Source organism: Chiloscyllium plagiosum, chromosome 19, assembly GCF_004010195.1.
Source record: "Chiloscyllium plagiosum isolate BGI_BamShark_2017 chromosome 19, ASM401019v2, whole genome shotgun sequence".
In the NCBI taxonomy this organism is placed as follows: Eukaryota; Metazoa; Chordata; class Chondrichthyes; order Orectolobiformes; family Hemiscylliidae; genus Chiloscyllium; species Chiloscyllium plagiosum.
The window spans coordinates 48,437,981-48,457,650 of NC_057728.1; the positions used below are offsets into that span (position 1 = coordinate 48,437,981).

At 39.5% G+C, this 19,670-nt stretch overlaps 1 protein-coding gene across 5 annotated transcripts in view; it reads right to left on the minus strand.

Moving 5' to 3' along the window:
- cnot2 (CCR4-NOT transcription complex, subunit 2) overlaps positions 1-19,670 on the minus strand; it is a 149,448-nt gene that overhangs the window by 65,528 nt on the left and 64,250 nt on the right. For all 5 annotated transcript variants that reach the window (XM_043709757.1, XM_043709756.1, XM_043709755.1 and 2 more), the window contains 2 exons: positions 2,986-3,055; positions 1,662-1,809 (listed from right to left, as the gene is read on the minus strand). In XM_043709757.1, coding sequence (XP_043565692.1) covers positions 1,662-1,809; positions 2,986-3,055 — 218 coding nt within the window. The remainder of the gene's footprint in view (positions 1-1,661; positions 1,810-2,985; positions 3,056-19,670) is intronic.

Below are 19,670 nucleotides of genomic sequence, written 5' to 3' on the forward strand. Positions count from 1 at the left end.
CCACTCCATCAGTAGAGATGGAAGGTGTCATCAACAGTCTTAACAAGCAGCACCTGCTCAGTAGCAACCTACTCACTGTTGCCCGGTTTAGGCCTGGACTGGGTCACTCAGCTCCTGACCTCATAACAGCCTTGGTTCAAATATGGATGAAAGAGCTGAATTCCATTGGTGTAGTGAGAGTGAAAACCCTTGACATCAAGGCCACATTTGACAGAATGTGGCATGAAAGAGCCCTAGCAAAACTGGTCTTAGTGAACATCAGGGACAAACTCTCCGCTGGGTGGAGTCACAACACAGGAAGATGGTTGTGTTTGTTGGAAGTCAGCCATCTCAACTTTAGGACATCTCCACAGGGGTTCTTCAGCTACTGTCATAGCCCCCCCACCCCCAATCATAAGGTCATAAATGTTGATGTTTGCCAATGATTGCACAATTTCAGCACCGTTTGCAACTCCTCAGATACTGGAGCAGTCTGTGGTCAAATGCAACAAAATCTGGACAATATCCAGGCTTGAGCAGCCACGTGGCAAGTAACATTCAGATCATATAAATGCCAGACAATGACCATCACGAATAAGAGACAATCTAACCATCATCCTTTGACAATCAATGGTGTTAACATCACTGAATCCCCCACTATCAACATTGTTGGAGTTACCATTGACCAGAAACTCAACTGGACTCACCACACAAACACAGTGGCTGTAAAAGCAGGTCAGAGGATAGGAATACTGCGGTGATTAACTCACCTCCTGACTCCCTAAAGCCTGTCCACCATGTACAAGGCAGAAGTCAGAGTGTGATGGAATACTCTCCACTCGTCTGGATGGATACAGCTTCAACAATACTCAAGAAGCTTGACACCGTCTAGGCCAAATAAGCCCACTTATTTGGTTCCACATCCAATCTCTCCACCAATGTTCAGAAGCAGCAGTGTCTACAAACTACAAGATGCACTGCAGAAATTCACCAAATTTCTTTAGAGTGCAGCTTCCAAACTCATGACTACTTTCATCTAGAAGGACAAAGGCAGCAGATACATGGGAACACCACTACCTGTAGGTTCCCCTCCCAACTCACCATTCTGACTTGGAAATAGATCGCCCTTCCTTGTCACTGCCCAAAATGCTGGTATTCCCCCCAAGGGCATTGTGTGTCAACCTACAGTGGACTGCAGCAATTCAAGACGACGGCTCACCATTACCTTTTCAAAGGCAACTAGGGATGGGCAATAAACGCCAGCCAGTCAGTGGTGCTGACGTCCCATGAGTGAATCATTAATCATATATTCTGCCTTTAAATATGAAAATTAAACATGCAATATGGGTAACTCAAAAATCACAGTAAAGTACAAGAAAAATCATGTACAGGTGTGTCAAAAGATCTGGCCTGATAGGTATTTGCTTTTCACTTTAGTTATACATGCTTTCAGCACCAATACACAGGAATCCACACCAATAATTAAATGGTGCCTGTATACAAAGCAGCATTTTGTTCATCTCATTAACTTCCTCAAGTAATATTCAAATAATACACTGCATCTACTTAAAAGCTTTTTCTACAGTGCTATAAAGTTCCACATCACCAACCGTAAAAACAATGTTTATATTGTTGAAGACTTATGTTACAAGAGACAATTAAAATTGCTTTTATCTCATTACCTGCTTGGTGAAGATGGAGTATGAAGTGACATTGTGGGCACTCCTGTCGTTGGCGTTACATGATTAGGTAATTGAGTACCTTGTGATAAGCTGCGATTTAACTGGGGGTTATTGTTGCCCATTCCCCTCATCGGAAGGCCTAATGCACCTGTGAAAATATGAATATAATGTTTTTTTCAATTTTAGTTTAGATTGTCTGAGCTTGTTGCCTCATATTGAATGAGTACTTTTGTTCATAAAATAGTACAATTAAATATTGATTATTATGTACGTGTTAAGAAGCATGTTAACTTTTAGGTTTATCCAGAAAACTATGAGGAAATCAATGCTGAAACATATTTCAGCAAAAGTTCCACAATACCTATAAAACTATTTTAGCCAGTGTTTTAGGATTATGGCTTGCATAAAGCATTGTTTCTCATTAGCTATACTTTATTATGTTTCAAGTGATATACTTTCATGTGCACATTTGACAATAAAGTAATCCTAGTGGTGTCTAGACATTCTGCTTCTAAAATGTTTTGAGCATTGCTGAACATAAACACATTTTGACAAAACTTTTTGTTCTTCCACTTATCAGGGCATTTGTCAGAACATCAATGTAAACGGGACATTTTATATTTTATGAGAAGAAGGTGCTGATTAGTGGAAGTGTACTCTGAACTCAAAACAGTGTTCAATATTTGCTACGTAATCATGAGTCTACAAAGAATTACATCAAATTTAGCCCCATCTTTGTGTGCGCTGGAAGCCACATATATTAATGTACAGGTCCCTGCTCTTTGCAGGCAGAAAGGACACATACACAGCTTTGCCCCTTTTCCCCCACTATAAATATTAGACATTTTCTGATTTATTCCTCGGGAAAATGATATGACCAATCATAAACAACCTGCCAAGTTTAAAATAAACAAAATTTGGTAGTTAATTGCCAGTCATCATCTTCATTCTTCTTGGAAACATCTGTACCAGAGTCTATTTGCCAATCAATCAGCACACTTCTCATACAGTAATGAATTTTGAGAGATTTATTTTGCATTTCCTTACATTGGTATTCTCGTGTATATTCTGATGAGTGCAAGACAAAAAAGCTTTGACCAAGTCTGTGTTTTCTTTCAGCAATATTCAAATATTGTATTATCAACAACTGGAAAACAGCTTATGATATCATGTTTAGGTTTCAGCAACTCTATTGACAAAACCAGCACTTTTGAAACTATGAAGTCAATACAGTAAATAACTGCTGCCTATTGTATATTGAGATAACGGTTTATTTAACAGCTATTGCTCTAAACGCAACACTTCAACAACAGAAAAGACTTACTTTGCCCATATAAACTTGCACCAAACTGAGATAACTGCCCTGATGTTGATGGTGATGGAGATGCCAGCATCTAGGGAAAAAAGCATATACAGTCAGAAACAAACTAATCATCCAAAGTTTCCATTAGTGGATCAAAGAAATGGACTTAATAATTTACATAGATCTATAGTGCACAAGTTTATAAACCCAACTTAGCCAGAAAGAAAATTAAAGAATCAAAAATTGTCAAGTCAAAAAGATGGAATTCCACAGGTGTGTAATTATAAATGTTAAGAATTAAATGGATTTGTCGCCCTGTTAATGAAAATATTTCATAAACTTACTCATATTCAGAAAATTGTATAAAATAATTTTTGAACTGTGATTTTAACTATTAACCCAATGGTTTCCAAATTGAGATCACATCCTCCAAATACCTAATCCAGAAGTTCTACCCGGACAGTCCTGGACCTAATGCATTGATACTATCATCTAGTAAGCGTGGACAATGAATCCAAAATGCTCTTATTACCGCCAAGCAGTTTTGGCAGCCAGGTCAGGGTCTGTATATTGACTACGCACAAGCCAGAAGCAGACAAGCATAACTCAGTGGCTGACTGAATGTAGACAAAGCTGGTAAGTCATTAAACTGGTCCAGGATTTAGTACAGACTCCTTACCTCAGGCTAACATCACTGAATGAGAGGGGTTGATTAAAGTGCATGCACATAAGGGTGTGGTAGGGAGGTGGACAGAAGAACAAGACATGCTAATTATTGTGTGAGTACATGTATATAAATGAAGGACAAGTGGAGGGACAATTTACAGTGTGGTGGTGGTGGAGAGAGGGGTTTCACAGAGTCTTCTGTATCTAGGGTATAAAACAGCTTGGCTGAAATGGAAGGAGTACATAAAATAACTTCCAACAAAATACTTTAAAAGTAAGGATTTTTCACAGATCAATGTTAAAAATCATTTAAATATGGAAATACATAAGAAATGTAAAACTTGACAAAATAAGAGTTATATACTGAATCTTACTCTACTGGTGTACTTTATTGCTTGCATTGGGGTTGTGTTACTTTTCAGTTTTAAAACAGGGTCACATCAAAATAATCTGTGGGTAAAGTATTATGTTAACCAATGAATTTGAATCAGAAGGTTGTCGATTCAAATCATACTATAAAAGTTCACCATCTAGGTTTACAGTTTGCAGCAGTACAGGACAAGATATTGGAAATGCAGTAGTTCAGACAGTGTAGTAAATTACTACCTCATCTGTCTTTTCTATGATACCATTTGACAAAGAATGCAGATCTCCTGGAATGTGGATATTGTTTCTTATCAACCAACATTATAAAACCAAAATTTAGCAGTGAAATTTGTCCAACTTTATCATATGCAAATTTTGCCTACAAAACTATATGATCTGCATTTTCAAAGTAATCCACTGTATAAAAGTGCTTTGGGACATTTTGTAATATTTACTTCTTAAATGTAAGCTTGTTTTATTCCTGAATGATACCAGCCCAAATCTCCATAGTTCAAGGTTCTTTTCTCATCACTATAGTACATTTTGTTCTGATTTGGAGATGCCGGTGTTGGACTGAGGTGTACAAAGTTAAAAATCACACAACACCAGGTTATAGTCCAACAGGTTTAATTGGAAGCACACTAGCTTTCAGAGCGACGCTCCTTCATCCCACCTCCTGTTCTTCTGTCCACCTCCCTACCACACCCTTATGAGCGACGCTCATTCATGTAACTTTGTACATTTTGTTTGGATTCAAGATTTGTCACTCAAAACTATTGCTTTGCCCTGCTTCTTCAGCAACATGAAGGAATCAGAATTGTGTTCCTAGACTCGTACATTTTGAATTATTTTAAGTTTTGACAAGGCTTCATATTCAATGTTACTTAGAAAACTTAAGTTTTGAAGAATTGTAGAAAGTGGATTGGTTTTAGGTTTTGTGGAAATATCTGGAATGGATTCTTTAAAAGTGATTATTACTTACTATGGACACTGGAGATGGACTTCTCGTAAATCATGGTTGCTTTGCCGTGGACCCCCAGCTGGAGTCATTTTGAACATTCTTAACTGGTAACTGACTTGGAGCAAAGCCCGCTAATGACAAGATGCATTGAGGGGAAGCCTTCAGAGAACAAGCTGAGAAGGACCATAAGACTATAAGATATCGGAGCAGAATTAGATCCTTCAGTCCATTGAGTCTGCTCCATCATTTGATCATGGCTGATATATGTTTCTCAACCCCATTCTCGAATCTTCTCCATAGAATCCTTGATCCCCTTACTACGTGAGAACTTATCTATCCCTGTCTTAAACATACTCAATGACTTCGCCTCCACAACTTCCTGAGGCAAGAGTTTCACAGATTAACCACCCTCTGGGTGAGGAAGTTCCTCCTCATCTCAGTTCTAAAGGGTCGTCTCTTCATTCTGAGGCTGCACCCTTGGGTCCCAGTCTCTCCTACTAGTGGAGACACCTTCTCTGTCTCTGCTCTATTCAGACCTCTCAGCATTCCGTATGTTTCAATAAGATCATCCCCATCCTTCTAAACTACATCAAGTACAGACCCAGAGACCTCACCCTTTCCTCCTAAGACAAGCCTTTCATTCCTAGGATCATTCTTGTAAACCTCCTCTCGACCTCCCCTCCAATTGCTAGCACATTGTTCCTTAGACATGGGGCCCAAAAACTACTCTCAATATTCCAAATGTGGTCAGAGTCTTATACAGTGTTAGCAGTACATTTTTGCTCATGTATTCTAGCCCTTATGAATTAAATGCTAACATCACATTTGCCTTCCTAACTGCCAAGTGAACATGTATGTTAACCTTAAGCGAGTCCTGAACTAAGACTCCCAAGTGCCTTCAGATTTATGAAGCCTTTCCCATTTAGAAAATAGTCTACACCTCTATTCTTCTTATCAAAGTGCACAAAGTGCACAATCTCACACTTGCACACATCAAATTCCATCTGCCACTTCTTTGTCCACTATCCTAACCTATCCAAGTCCTTCTGCAGAATCCTTGCCTCTCCACTTATCTTTGTGACATTGTAAACTTAGCAACAATACCCTCAGTTCCTTCATCCCGATCATTAATGTATAATGTGAATAGTCATGGTTCCAACATTGACCCATGCAAAATTCCACTAGTCACCAACAGACATCCTGAAAGAGACGCCTTTCACCTTGCTCACTGTCTCTTCAAAGAGCATCCCAGCCAGACCCACCCTAGCCCTGGAACCCCGCATTTCCAATGGCTACTTCACTTAACTTGCACATCCCTGGACACAATGGGCAATTTGGCATGGCCAATCCACCTAACCTGTACATCTTTGGACTGTTGGAGAAAGCCAAAGCATGTGTGATTAGTGATGATCACACAAGTCAGAACACAGCAACAGACTTGAGAGCATTCAATTTATCTTTCTGCCTTCAAGAATAACCCATTGGCAAATTTGTTTTATTTTCAGAGCACTAATCTCCACGGAAAAGGAAGTGTTTTGGGGATATCTAGAGGAATAAACATTTATACTTCTATATTACTGATAGTATGTTAAAGATTATATCGTTATTAAATAATTTTTGTTTTGATAATAAACCTCAACTGTGTTTATTTAAAAAATAACTGACTGATAGATCTTGTTAAAAACCTGTTACAGATAAGTTATTGACTTCATTATCTTGGAAATTGTAACAATAATCTTTATTTTGAGTGGTGGCACTACAGCAGCAATGCAATCCTCCAGCCTTAGTTTTAACCAAGCTCAAAAGATAAAGAATAAGCTGTTTCAGGGTGATTTAGATGGGAGTCTAGAACTATGAACCTCTTTCTGGTTTTTGTATTTTTAAAGTATGCATTCATCATTCCAAACTCATAATTATCAAGGCATCTTTATTAAGGGTTACCATGAAACTTGATGCAATGTGGCAATGAAAGGAACTTCAACACTGCACAAGATGCATTAAAAAGCTATGTTTGATGTCCTACTCACATGCAATTTATTAGTCCTTTATGCTGAGACAGAGATCAAGAAGCTAGCAGTTTTGAAATTAAAACATGAATATCAGTCGCCCAAGATCTAGAAAATTCAGTGATCAACATGCTTGGACCCCAAATATATGCATTTCATACTAATCATTGTGGAAGAAAAGTTGGCTGTTTCTAAAACTGGAAAACAATTGAATGGTCTTCTACTGATATCTGAGCTACAGGCAGGAAATAAAAAGGTAGCAGCAACATGGGCATAAGCACTGTGCCTATTAAACTAAAATTAACAAGGCTGACATCCACTATTAGTTGTCAGTCTTTTTGACAACATAGGTAACAGTGCAAAACAAAAATTCAACATATTTTGGCCTGATATAAACTATTCTGAATTGATGGAATAATGGGGCAATTTCTACAAGTAGCTTAACTTGCGACACTGATTCAAAAAACACATCCTCTTTCAAAAATGAAGTATAAAATAGGCTTTTGGATCATGTCCCTTAGTGCTGAATCTGATAAGATTTCCTACCTTCAAAATAGCAGTGCAATTTCTTCTTTGCTGCTGATTGAGACAAAAATTCATAAAAACTATGTAGATTTTAGTTAATGGAGTTAAGAAAAGTTAAGCTATTTATTAATTGTATTTAATTTAGTTTTCTCATCTACCAGGCAGAGAACAAAACCAACAGGTTTAGCCATTCAAACAGCTGAATTCCAAGACAGTACTGGCACAACAAACGTATCATTATACAGAGCCAGACCAGTCACTAGATTTGCGAAGCCACAGGTAAATTGAGATTTTCTGGAGGTCATACAAAAGTTTAGTGAGTTTCTGCTTTGAACTCCAAAGCTAGCAAATTTTCACTTCACTGAACAAGTTTCAGTCCAGGTTATTTTGTAAAATGAGGTTCTATGTTTCAGGCTTTCTGCCCCCTCCTACAAGCGTATTCTTTAGCACACATGACCACAAATACACCAAATACTGAAATAACAACATTTCCATACTTCCTCTCATTTCTTTTATTTGTTCCTGACCTTTTATTAAATCGATACTTAAACTGTAATTAAACAAGTGATAGTTCCCACTTTGATTTCCTACTCCATTCTCAGCTTGTTTTGTGCTGCTTTTTTTTTCAAAAACAATGTTATCTTCTGCTTTCCAGGCTGTTATTCTTCTGTGATTTGTTTTGTCATTGTGCTGTGCCATTTTACCTATTTTCTCATAGATTGACTTAGAGAAGTCAGGGCAAATTACTTTCTCTCAATACAATATTGCTTCAGACCTAAAATAAGCCGCTTAACTTGCAGCTAAATAGGTGTTGTGTATTTGCAGACTCTACTTAACTTCATTCATGTCCACTTTTTAAATAGCTTCCATATGTTTTCTGGAGATCTTGTAAATAAGAAAGACCATAGATTTCCACTCTGAAGATTCATAGATCCACTCAGAAACAAAGGAATGCAGTGATGGGGAAACAAATGAACTTAAAAGTGGGTTGCAGCACAAAGATATTCACATGCAGTTACTTGGTTATCTATAACAGAGCTAAAAATTAAACATTTCAAAATTCTTACTATTGCCACCTTGTCAACAATGTGGCATTCACAAAGAATGTCAAAAAGAAACACTGTACTGAAACAAATTTTCTTGAAGAACTATGCAAAGTCAAGGTTTTTAGTGCAACATCTTAAAACATAAAACCCGATAATCGGCTACCATTTGCTCCACTGACAATATCAAAACTGAATACAGCCAACAGGATTGCGAAAAATGCTTAGTGCTGCATCTGTAATGAGTTCACCACAGGCTCTGTCAACCCAATAACATCCATAAAAATACTAGACACAACCAGAAACCAACATTCAATTAAAATTTATGAATTTTCCATGTGTAAACATCACTAAACAAGACTAAATGGATGAATTCCCCACTATCCTTTTTCAGTTTCTGAGTCTATGTATTATTTTCACCAAGGCAGGGAGGAAACCCACTTAACACCTTTCCATATGCTGCTGCACAACATCACATCTCTTTCTGTTGGTGTTTAAACAAGCCTTAACAAAATGATTAAGCTGCCCAGTAAAGGGACAAACTATCTTAAACATTGATGTATTTTAGAAAGCAGAATATAATACTATTTATGTACATATTTATATTAGTATAAATGGTAAGACTCATTATTTACAGGACAATGCCACACAGTACATCAAATGGTAATAAAAATACAATTCAACATATGTTGAACAGCAATCAATGGAAACAGACAGGCTTGTATGCTGGACCCAAAAGATATACAGGAAGTTGCAAAGCTCAACTTAAGTCCAACACTTAATGATTGGCCAAACAGACCAATCATTCTTCATCAAGCATCCTGTAGGTCAAACGTAAACTCATACTTCACGCAGTAAGCAATTTTGGAAACATTTTACTATGATTCCATCATTGAAAAGGTTATAATTGCAGAATGTATCAAGAATTTAAAGTTACAAGGAAAAAGATCCCACCTTCCAGTGTATCACGAAAGAAAGACAAGTAAAATCTTACATTTATGTATTTTATACATTTCACAGCCACTGGATGTCTCAAAGCGCTCACCGATCAATATGCATTTCTTTGAAGTGCACTAACTCTTGAAATATCAGAAACACGGTAACTAATTTTTGCACAGCAAACTCCTACAAACAGCAATGTGATAATTAGCAAGGTATTTTAAATAATGATTGAATTTGGCAGGGTGGGAGGAATGCAGATCAAGGGAGCATAATCTTAAAATTATAGCTATGCCATTCCGAAATCAGGAGGCACCTTCTTCCTGCAATAAAAACCATCAGTCATGAAGGGATTTTTGTACGAGTCAAATGAAGTTCAGTATAACAGCTAGAGTTTAACAAAAGACTCAAAACTTTCCAAAACAAAAATAAATGATTTACATCAAGCCTACATTTTAAAATAGACAAATGAATTCAAGTGGCAAGTACTATATCTTTGCTTTTTTTCATTAAGGCTTGAATGCCTTGGATCTTCACTATTTTCACATATTCCCTGCAACTAGCATGTCACAGTCATCTGTGAATATTTTAGGAGGTTTAAAATGCCATAACAGTCAGATTTATGATTATCATCAGGAATTGATCAAAGAAAAGTGCTTCCTATCTTCTAGTACATCACCTTGAAAACAAAAGAGAGCTAAATATATCTGCCGCCAATTGAATATTGGGAAGACTGAAGTCGCTGTTTTCACCGTCTGCTCCAACACTATTCCTGAGCTACCTATTCCATCTCTTGTTCTCACAACAGTCTGAGACAAAGTCAGTCTATTTGAAACCTTGGTATCATACATGATCCTGAGAGAAGCTTCCTCCAAATCATGCTACCAATAAGATCACCCACTTCAATCTCCATAACATTACCTGACTGCCCATTTCTCAGCTCATCTGCCACTCAAACCCTTATTCAAGCCTTTGCTTCCTCTAAACTTGGTAATTCTAGCGGAATCCCTGATCTGGCCTCCCACATTCTACCTTCAGTAAACTTGAGGTTATCCATGTCTTAACATGCACTAATCCTCTACGACCTCACCTGCAACGGTTTCTGCACAAACAACGGCTTGATTTTGAGAATGTCATCCACGAGTTCAAATCCCTCCATGGCCTTAATACACCCTATCTCCCCCAGCCTTTGACTCTTTAAGGTCTCTATGCTCCTCTAGCTCTGGCCTCTTGGGCATTTACAATTTTACTTCCAACAGTTCAATAACCTAAGCTTCAATCTCTGGAATATGCTCCAACACCCCTCTGGATTAGTGGTGCTGGAAAAGCACAGCAGTTCAGGCAGCATCCGAGCAGTAAAATCAACGTTTCGGGCAAAAGCGCTTCATCAGGAATGCAGGCAGAGTGCCTGAAGGATGGAACACCCCTCTTCCTACCTAGCTCACTTTCCTCATTTGAGATACACTTAAAATTTATCTCTGGCTATAAAAGGGGGAACATGACTTCGGCATGGATTCTACGTGCTGCATCCTTTGAAGCATCCTGTGCTGGGTTTGGATGGATCCCACATAGGAAAAATGGCCATTCAAAAAAAAGGAAAAAAGGTAGGCAATTTATTTGCTTAACTGACATCAGCAAAAGGAGTGCCAATTCTGACTAGAAGATTTGGGTCAATATCTCATGTGACTTGGTGTGGTAATTTGTTTTATAAAATTCCTGTGAACATGTTAAAAGAATCTGTTATTACATTTGTTGAAACAAAAACTGTTCCTTTAAGAACAACTTTTACATTAAAAGCTCTTTGTAAGGATGTTTGAAGCAAAGGACTCTTGTGCCTTACAATGGAACACAGGAAAAGGAGTCAGCCATTCAGCTTTTCAGGGTGATCCACTGTTGTATTAAGTTGTGTAAAGCCTTTGACAAGGTTCCACATGGTAAATTAATTAGTAAAGTTAAATCACATGGGATTCAGGGTGAGCTTGCCAATTGGATTAAAAGAATTGGCTTTATGGTGGAGATAAAAGATGGTGGTGGATAGTTTTTTGGACTGGAGACCTGTGACCAGTGGTGTTCCATAGGGATCGATGCTGGGTCCACTTTTGATGGTCATTTATATAATTGATTTGGATGAGAGTATAGGAGGCATGATCAGTAAGTTTGCAGATGACACCTCAATTGGTGGTATAGTGGACAGTGAAGCAGGTCATCTAAGATTACAAAGAAATTTTGATGAATTGGATCAATGGGCTGAGGAGTGGCAGATGGAGTTAATTGGGATAAATGTGAGGTATTACATTTTGGTAATACAAACAAGGACAGGACTTATACAATTAAAGGTTGGGCTTTGGGTAGTGTTGTAGAGACCTAGGGATTCAGATTCAGAATTCTTTTTGAAATATGCATCGCAGGTAGACAGGGTAGTTAAGAAGGTGTTTAGCACATTTGCCTTCATTGCTCAGACCTCTGAGTATAGGAATTGGGATGTCACGATGAGGTAGTACAAGACATTGGTGAAGCCTCAACTGGAGTACTGTGCAGTTCTGGTCACCCTGTTATGGGAAGGATATTATTAAACTGGAGAGGGTTCAGAAAAGATTTATCAGGAATGGAGAGCTCGAGATATAAAAATAGACTGGAAAGGCTGGGACATTTTTCCACTGGAACGTTGGAGATTGAGGAGTAACCTTATTGATTTTTATAAAATCATGAGGCAGCAGCAGAGTGGTTAGCAGTGCTGCCTCACAGCACCAGAAACCCAGGTTCAGTTCTAGCTTCAGGAGACTGTGTGTGGAACTTGCACATTCTCCCCATATCTGCGTGGGTTTCTTCCGGGTGCTCCGGTTTCCTCCCACAGTCCAAATATGTGCAGGTTGGTATATTGGCCATGCTAAACTGCCCATAGTGTCAAGGGATATGTAGGTTAAGTGGATCAGCCATGGTGAATGCAGGAGTTATGGGGTAGGGTAAGGGTTGGTCTGCGTGGGATGCTCTTCAGAGGGTCGGAGTGGACTCGAACTGGATGGCCTGCTCCCACACTGTTGGGATTCTATGAAAGGCATAGATACAATGAAATGACAAGGGTCTTCTTCCCAGGGTGGAAGAGTTCAAAATTTGGGGGCATATTTTTAAAGTGAGAGGAGAAAGGTTTAAAAAGGACACAATGGCCAACTTTTTTTTTTAAAACACAGGAACACAGGGAGTGGTTCATGTGTGGAATGAACAGCCAGACAAAGGTGAAGGATGCAGGTACAGTTACAATATTTAAAAGACATTTAGATAAATGTGTGAATAGGAAAGGTTTGGAGGGATATGGTGCAAGTGCAAGCTGGTGGGACTAGTTTAGTTTGTGAACATGGTCAACATGGACTGGTTCAATTGAAGGGTCTGTTTCATGCTGTATGACCCTATGACTCAAACCAATCTTTGCTGTGTCCCTCAACAGCCTGAAGTAATAAATAAGTTGGAAATTTCAATTGGCCCAGCATGCATGGTGATTAGTGGGAAAGAGTTTCAGATTTGCACTACGCGGACTTAAAACATACGTTCTGATTTCATTACTGAATAGCACAACTCTAATTTTAAGATTATTCTCCAACACTTTGCACGCCTCCAGTAGAGGAAATATCAACACTGTCAAAGGCATGTGGCAAGTAATATTCATATCACTCAAGCACCATGCAATGCCCTCTCCAACAAGAGAGAATCTAACCATTGTCAACATTAAAATGGCATTACCATTACTGAATTCCCCACTATCAACATTCTGAGGTTACCACTGGACTAACCATATAAAAACAGTGGCTCCAGGAGTAGGACATATAGAGTTGTAGAGATGTACAGCATGGAAACAGACCCTTTGGTCCAACTCAATCATACTGACTTGATATTATAAATTAATCTAGTCCCATTTACCAGCATTTGGTCCATATCCCTCTAAATATTTCCTATTCATATACATATCCAGATGTTGTCATTGTACCAGCCTCCACCACTTCCCCTGGCAGCTCATTCCATACATGCACCACCTTCTGCGTGAAAAAGTTGCCCCAAGGTCCCTTTTAAAACTTTCTCCTCTCACCCTAAATCTATGCCCTCTAGTTCTGGACTCCCCCAACCCAGGGAAAAGACCTTGTCCAATTACCCTATCCATGCCCCTTGCTAGCAATCTTGCAATTATCTCATCTGACTCCTCAGAGCCTATCTAACATTTACAAGACAAGTCAGCAGTGTGATGAAATACTCTTCACTTGCCTGGATGAATGCTGCTCCAACAAGCAGCTTAATACCATCCAAGACAAAGCAGCCAGCGTGATTAGCCCCACATCCACAAACATCCACTCCCTCCACCACCAATGCTCAGTAGTAGCACTATGTACCATATACAAGATGCACTACAGAAATTCATCAAGGCTCCTGGGATAGCACCTTCCAAACCCACTACCATCAAGGCAGACAAGGGCAGCACAATACATGGGAACACCACCACCATTCCTTCACTGCCACTGGGTCAAAATCCTGGAATAGGACTGAGGATCTACCTATCGCAAACAGACTGCAGCAGCTCAAGGAGGAAGCTCATCCCACTTTCTCAAGAGTAACCAGGAATGGGTAACAAATGCTGGCTGGCTCAGCCAGCAATGTGAATGAATGAATAAAAAAATCAAAATCTTTACTTGAAATACCTTGATTAATCGCCAGCATCACTCTGGTGAGTCTATGCTGTAGCAATCCAACGGCTTTTTTTTTTTGAGGTTTGCAGTTCTAAACAGTTCGGTTTGATGCAGTAACGGAAAATTGGAAAACCACTTTCTCACCTTTTATATTCCTTTGAGATAATGACCAGCATTCTATTAGCTTTTCCTGCATATTAGATTTTCACAAATCTCAAAAATCTATGACCTCAAAAAATGTCCGAAATAGAAGATGAATGCTTCATTCAGAGCTACCAAAATTGCACCAATTCTTGCCCATAATATTTGACACTCAATTAACACCACAAAGAGATGATTTGTGGTTATTATCATATTGCTGATTGCAGGATTTGCTATCTTTCCTGTTATAACAGGATCAACATTTTGAAAAGTATGTCCTTGCCAGTGAGATGCTTTGAGATGTCCAATAATCAAAAAATCCAGTACATAAATGCAAACTTATGCTATATATACACAGGCTGGGGCTGTTTTCCCTGAAGTGTCGGAGGCGGAGGGGTGACCTTATAGAGGTTTATCAACCTACAGGGCATGGATAGGGTAAATAGAAAAGGTCTTTTCCCTGGGTTGGGGCTGTCTAGAACGAGAGGGCATAGGTTTAGGGTAAGAGCGGAAAGATTTAAAATGGACATAAGGGGCAAGCTTTTCATGCGAAGGGTGGTAGGTGTATGGAATGAGCTGCCAGAGGTGGTGGGGTAAGCTGGTACAATTACAACATTTAAAGGGCATCTGGATGGGTACATGAAAAGGAAGGGTTTTGAGGGATATGGGCCACGTGCTGGCAAACGGGACTAAATTAATTTAGGCAATCTTGGCAGCATGAATGAGTTGGACCAAAGGGTCTGTTTCCGTGCTGTACATCTCTATGTCTCTCAGTTCATCGTTGTAGAGAAAGTAATCTATTCTGTCCTTGACAAATCAAATTGAAATTTATATATTCAACAGATTGCTATCTCATACAACATGTTTACATATTGTAAAACACTCAGTAAATTATTTTGATATGGACTAGTGTGCTGATTCCAATCTGCAGTGGCATGTTAAAACTCCATTACAATATGCTTCATTCATTACACAACAATTAGTTTTTGCATCTACTGTGTACAATTTACCACTTCACAGCTGTCACTAGGGGGCCTACATACAACAGTAGCATGGATAGGAATCAAAGAACAAAGAAAGCCATTGAAGTGAACTTGTATAAAATTGCTGCATGGCTTTAAATCATCAGAATGGGAATATCAAAATTACTGTACTGGAAATCCTTAAGATAGGGGAGTTAATTGAACAGGAATGCAGACAACAATGTGGAGAGATTCCAGATTAGGTTGGGTGGAGCTCAAAGAAAACAGCTTAGAAGACATTCCGGAGTCTGGACATGAGAATAAAATGGAAAATGCTTTCAGCTTTGTAATATAAAGACACAGGTTGGTAACATATCAGAAATGGAATGAAAATTGGTGCAAGGGCAAGATCCGGCAAAGAATATGAAGGAAACAAAGGTAACAAACTGAAGGAATGACAGCCATTGAGTAACTTTTTAAAGGTTTAACTGGAGGGGGAATTGGGAATTAAAAATTGAAGATTTAGCCTTTTTTCCAATTTGCAAAGGAGAGCAGCTCAAAGATGAACAATGGGATGATGCTGTTCATGGCCACAATTAAGTGATTAGAGATACGTGATCATACTTTGAAAGTCTGCTCAACATATTTGCTTTTTTAAAATTCGTTCATGAGATGTGGGCATCGCAGGCTGGCCTGCAATCTTAAGGTCCATCCTTAGATGCCCTTAAGATGATGGTGGTGAGCTGCTTTCTTGAACCGTTGTAGTCCACATGCAGTGGGTTCACCCACAATGTCATCAGGGAGGGAATTCCAGGATTTTGACCCAGCAAGAGTGAAAGAATAGTGATATATTCCCAAGTCAAGGTGGTGAGGGGCATGGAGGGAAACTTGCAGGTGGTGGTGTTCCCATGTATTGACTGCCCTTATCCTTCTAAATGGAAGTGGTCATGAGTTTGGAAGGTACTGACTGAGGATCTTTGATGAATTTCTTCAGTGCATCCTTTAGATAGCAAACACACTGCTGCTACTGAGCGCCACTGGAGGGGGAGTGGATATTTGTGAAAGTGGTACCAATCAAGCAGGCTGCTTTGTCCTGGCTGATGTCAAGCTTCTTCAGTATTGTTGGAGCTGCATTCATCCAGACAAACGGGGAGTAATCCATGATGATCATTCCATCTTTAGATGATAGACAGCCTTTGGGGAGTCAGGTGGTAAGTTACTTGTCACAATATTACTTGCAATTGCCTCTGACCAGCTATTTGTTTAATGTGGCGAGTTCAATTGGGTTTATGGTCAACAATAGCCCTAAGGAAGTTGATAAAAGGGGATTCAGCGGTGATAACACCACTGAATGTCAAAGGGTGGTGGTTAGTGGCCTCTTATTGGAGAAAGTCACTGCCTGGCATTTAGGTGGCGTGAATGTTACTTGTCTTGTTAGCCAAAGCCTGGATATTGCCCAGATTTTGTGGCATTTGACCATGAACTACTTCAGCATCTGGGGAGTCATGAATGGTGCTGAACATTGTGCAATCATCAGCGAACATCCCCATTTCTGACCTGATGATATTGGGAAGGTTATTGATGAAGCAGTTGAAGACGATTGGTCCTAAGGAACTCCTAATGAGATGTCCGAATCCAGCAACCACAACCATCTTATGTTTCAGGTATGCCTCCAATCAGCAGAGAATTTACCCCTTGATACCCATTGACTCCAGTTTTACTATAGTTTCTTGGTGCCACACTGGGTTGAATGTGGTCTTGATGTCAAGAACTTTACTCTCACCACACCAATGGAATTCAACTCTTTATAGCCTTGGTTCAAGCATGGCCAAATGTGGTCAGGAGCTGAGTGAAACTGGGCATCATGGAGCAGGTTATTGATGAGCACCTTACATCTTATTATTGATGATAGAGAGTAAACTGACGAGCTGGTAATTGGCCAAATTGAATTTGTGCTGTGTTGTGTGTCTAGGACATATCTGGGCAATTTTCCACCTTGTTGGGTAAAATGCCAGTGCTAAAACTGTACTGGAGAGCTTGACTAATGGAGTGGCAAGTTCTGGAGCACAAGCCTTCAGTATTATTGCTGGAATGTTGTCAGGGCCCATAGTCTTTGCTGTGTCCAGTGTCTCCAGCCATTTCTTGATATCATGTAGAATGAATGGAATTAGCTGAAGTCTGGTCTCTAACGATGGGGACCACTGGTGGAGGCGGCGATGAATCATTCATTCAGCATTTCTGACTGAAAACTGCTGGGAATGCTTCAGCCTTATCTTTTGCACTGGCACATATTGGGCTCTTCCATCACTGAGTTGTTTAATTGTCCACTACCATTCATGGCCGGATGTGGCAGGACTGCAGAGCTAAGATCTGATCTATTGGTGGGGCATCACTTAGCTCTATTACTTGCTGCTTATGCTGTTTGGCATACAAACAGTCCTGTTGGTGGCTCATAGATTAATATCTCATTTTAATGTACACCTGGCGCTGCTCCTGGCATGCCCTCCAGTACTCTCCATTGAATCAGAGTTGATCACCTGGTTTGGCGGTAATGGTTAAGTGGGGAATATGCCAGGCCATGAAGTTGCAAATTGAGCTGGAGTACAATTCTGCTGATGTGGATGGCTCTCAGTATCTCATGTATGTCCAGTCTTGAAGTGCCAGATCCGTTCAAAGTCTATCCCATTTAGCACGGTGATAGTGCTACACAACACTCTGACAATACTATGGTTTTAAGAGGTTTATTTTGGCTTGAGTATTTTTTAATGAAGAAATGTCAATAGAGAGGTGTCGTGTAGTCTATTCATAGCCACTAGAGTAAACAGTTTGTGAAACCTTGAGATTTTTTTTAAAATTGGAACACAGAAACAGCTGAATTGGTGGGGTCAAGCTCCCGCAGAACCAGGATTTTTAGTTTTAGTAATAGCAATTGCTGGGGTCTTGAAACTGGGTTTGGAAGCTATAGTACATTTCTCCCTGCTACTCTCGCTCTGAATTTTCCCTTGATCTGTTTCCTACTGGACAGTGGAATTGAATGAGAGACAACCTATTTTTCTGAATTTGCCTTTGCCCAGGGTGTAGTTATAGAATATTACTATATTTGGGACAATTAATCAGTAGTTAATATATTTTATTAAGCATTTTGATAATTACAGTGAAGCCAACTCCTTCGTTTTGATCTTACTTTGTGTGTAATTGTAACTATAGTGTGTGAATAAAGTACATTTTGCTTCAAATTTGGTAGTTTGACCTATCCATACTGCAATGCCTGGCACTTGCCTTTAAAAGAAGAAAAAAATTACGGTCTAGAATATCTTAATATATTTTGAGGAGGTTTGGTCTGGTCCAAAACAACACAATGGAAGGCTGAATTTTGCCTCTGCAAGGACTGTGCGGCAATTTTTCTTACCGGTCCTATCATGTACAGATGCAAATGCAGCTGAAGATTGGTAAGGATGAAATCAAGTACGCTTTTCCCTCTTGTTGGTTCCCTTACCATCCATGGGGGTCTGTTCAGTTATCAAACTCTGTTGGTGCCTCAAATAAATGTAAATATAATCTTGTACAAGTAAAAGATGTCTTTGGTTTGTTGGATGGATAGAATCAAACTCTGATGTTTGTTTTGTTTTCTTCATATGCTACTGTACTGAACCAAACTACTTTAGTGACTATGTATGTATACAAAGATATTTCATGAATAAGGTATATTTTTGAAATAGAAAAAACCTGCCACAGACCAGTCTAGCAGCTAATGGGGGAGGACTGTATATGGTAATCAGTAGGAGGTTTCCTTGCCCATGTTTCACCTGAAGCCATGAGACTTCATGGAGTCCAGAGTCAACTTTGAAGACTCTGAGGGCAACTCCCTCCTGACCATGTATCATTGTGCTGGCACGTCTGTCAGGCCTGTACGGCCAGTGGGACAGGACATATTCAGGGATAGTAACAGTGTGTCTGGGACATTGCCAGTAAGGTACGATTCCAGGATTATGCCTATGTCAGGCTATTGTTTAATTAGTCTGCAAGACACTTCTCCAATTTTGGAACTAGCCCCCAGATGTTAGTAACAAAGACTTTGAAGGGTCGACAGGGCTGTTACTGCCATTGTCTTTTCTGGTGCCTAGGTCAATGTGGGGTGGTTTACCTGGTTTCATTTCTTTTTTTTAAATTTCGTAGCGATTGATACAACTGAGTAACTTGCTAGACAACCACATTGCTATGTGGTCTAGAGTCACATGCAGACCAGGTGAGGACATTAGTGAGCCAGATGGGTTTTTCTGACAATTGACAGTGGTTTCATGGTCATTGGTGGATTCAAATTCCGCCATCTGCTGTGCTGGGATTCAAACCCAGGACCCCAGAAAATTAGCTGAGTTTCTGTATTAATAGTTGAGCAATAAAACCAGTAGACCATTGTTTCTCCTTCT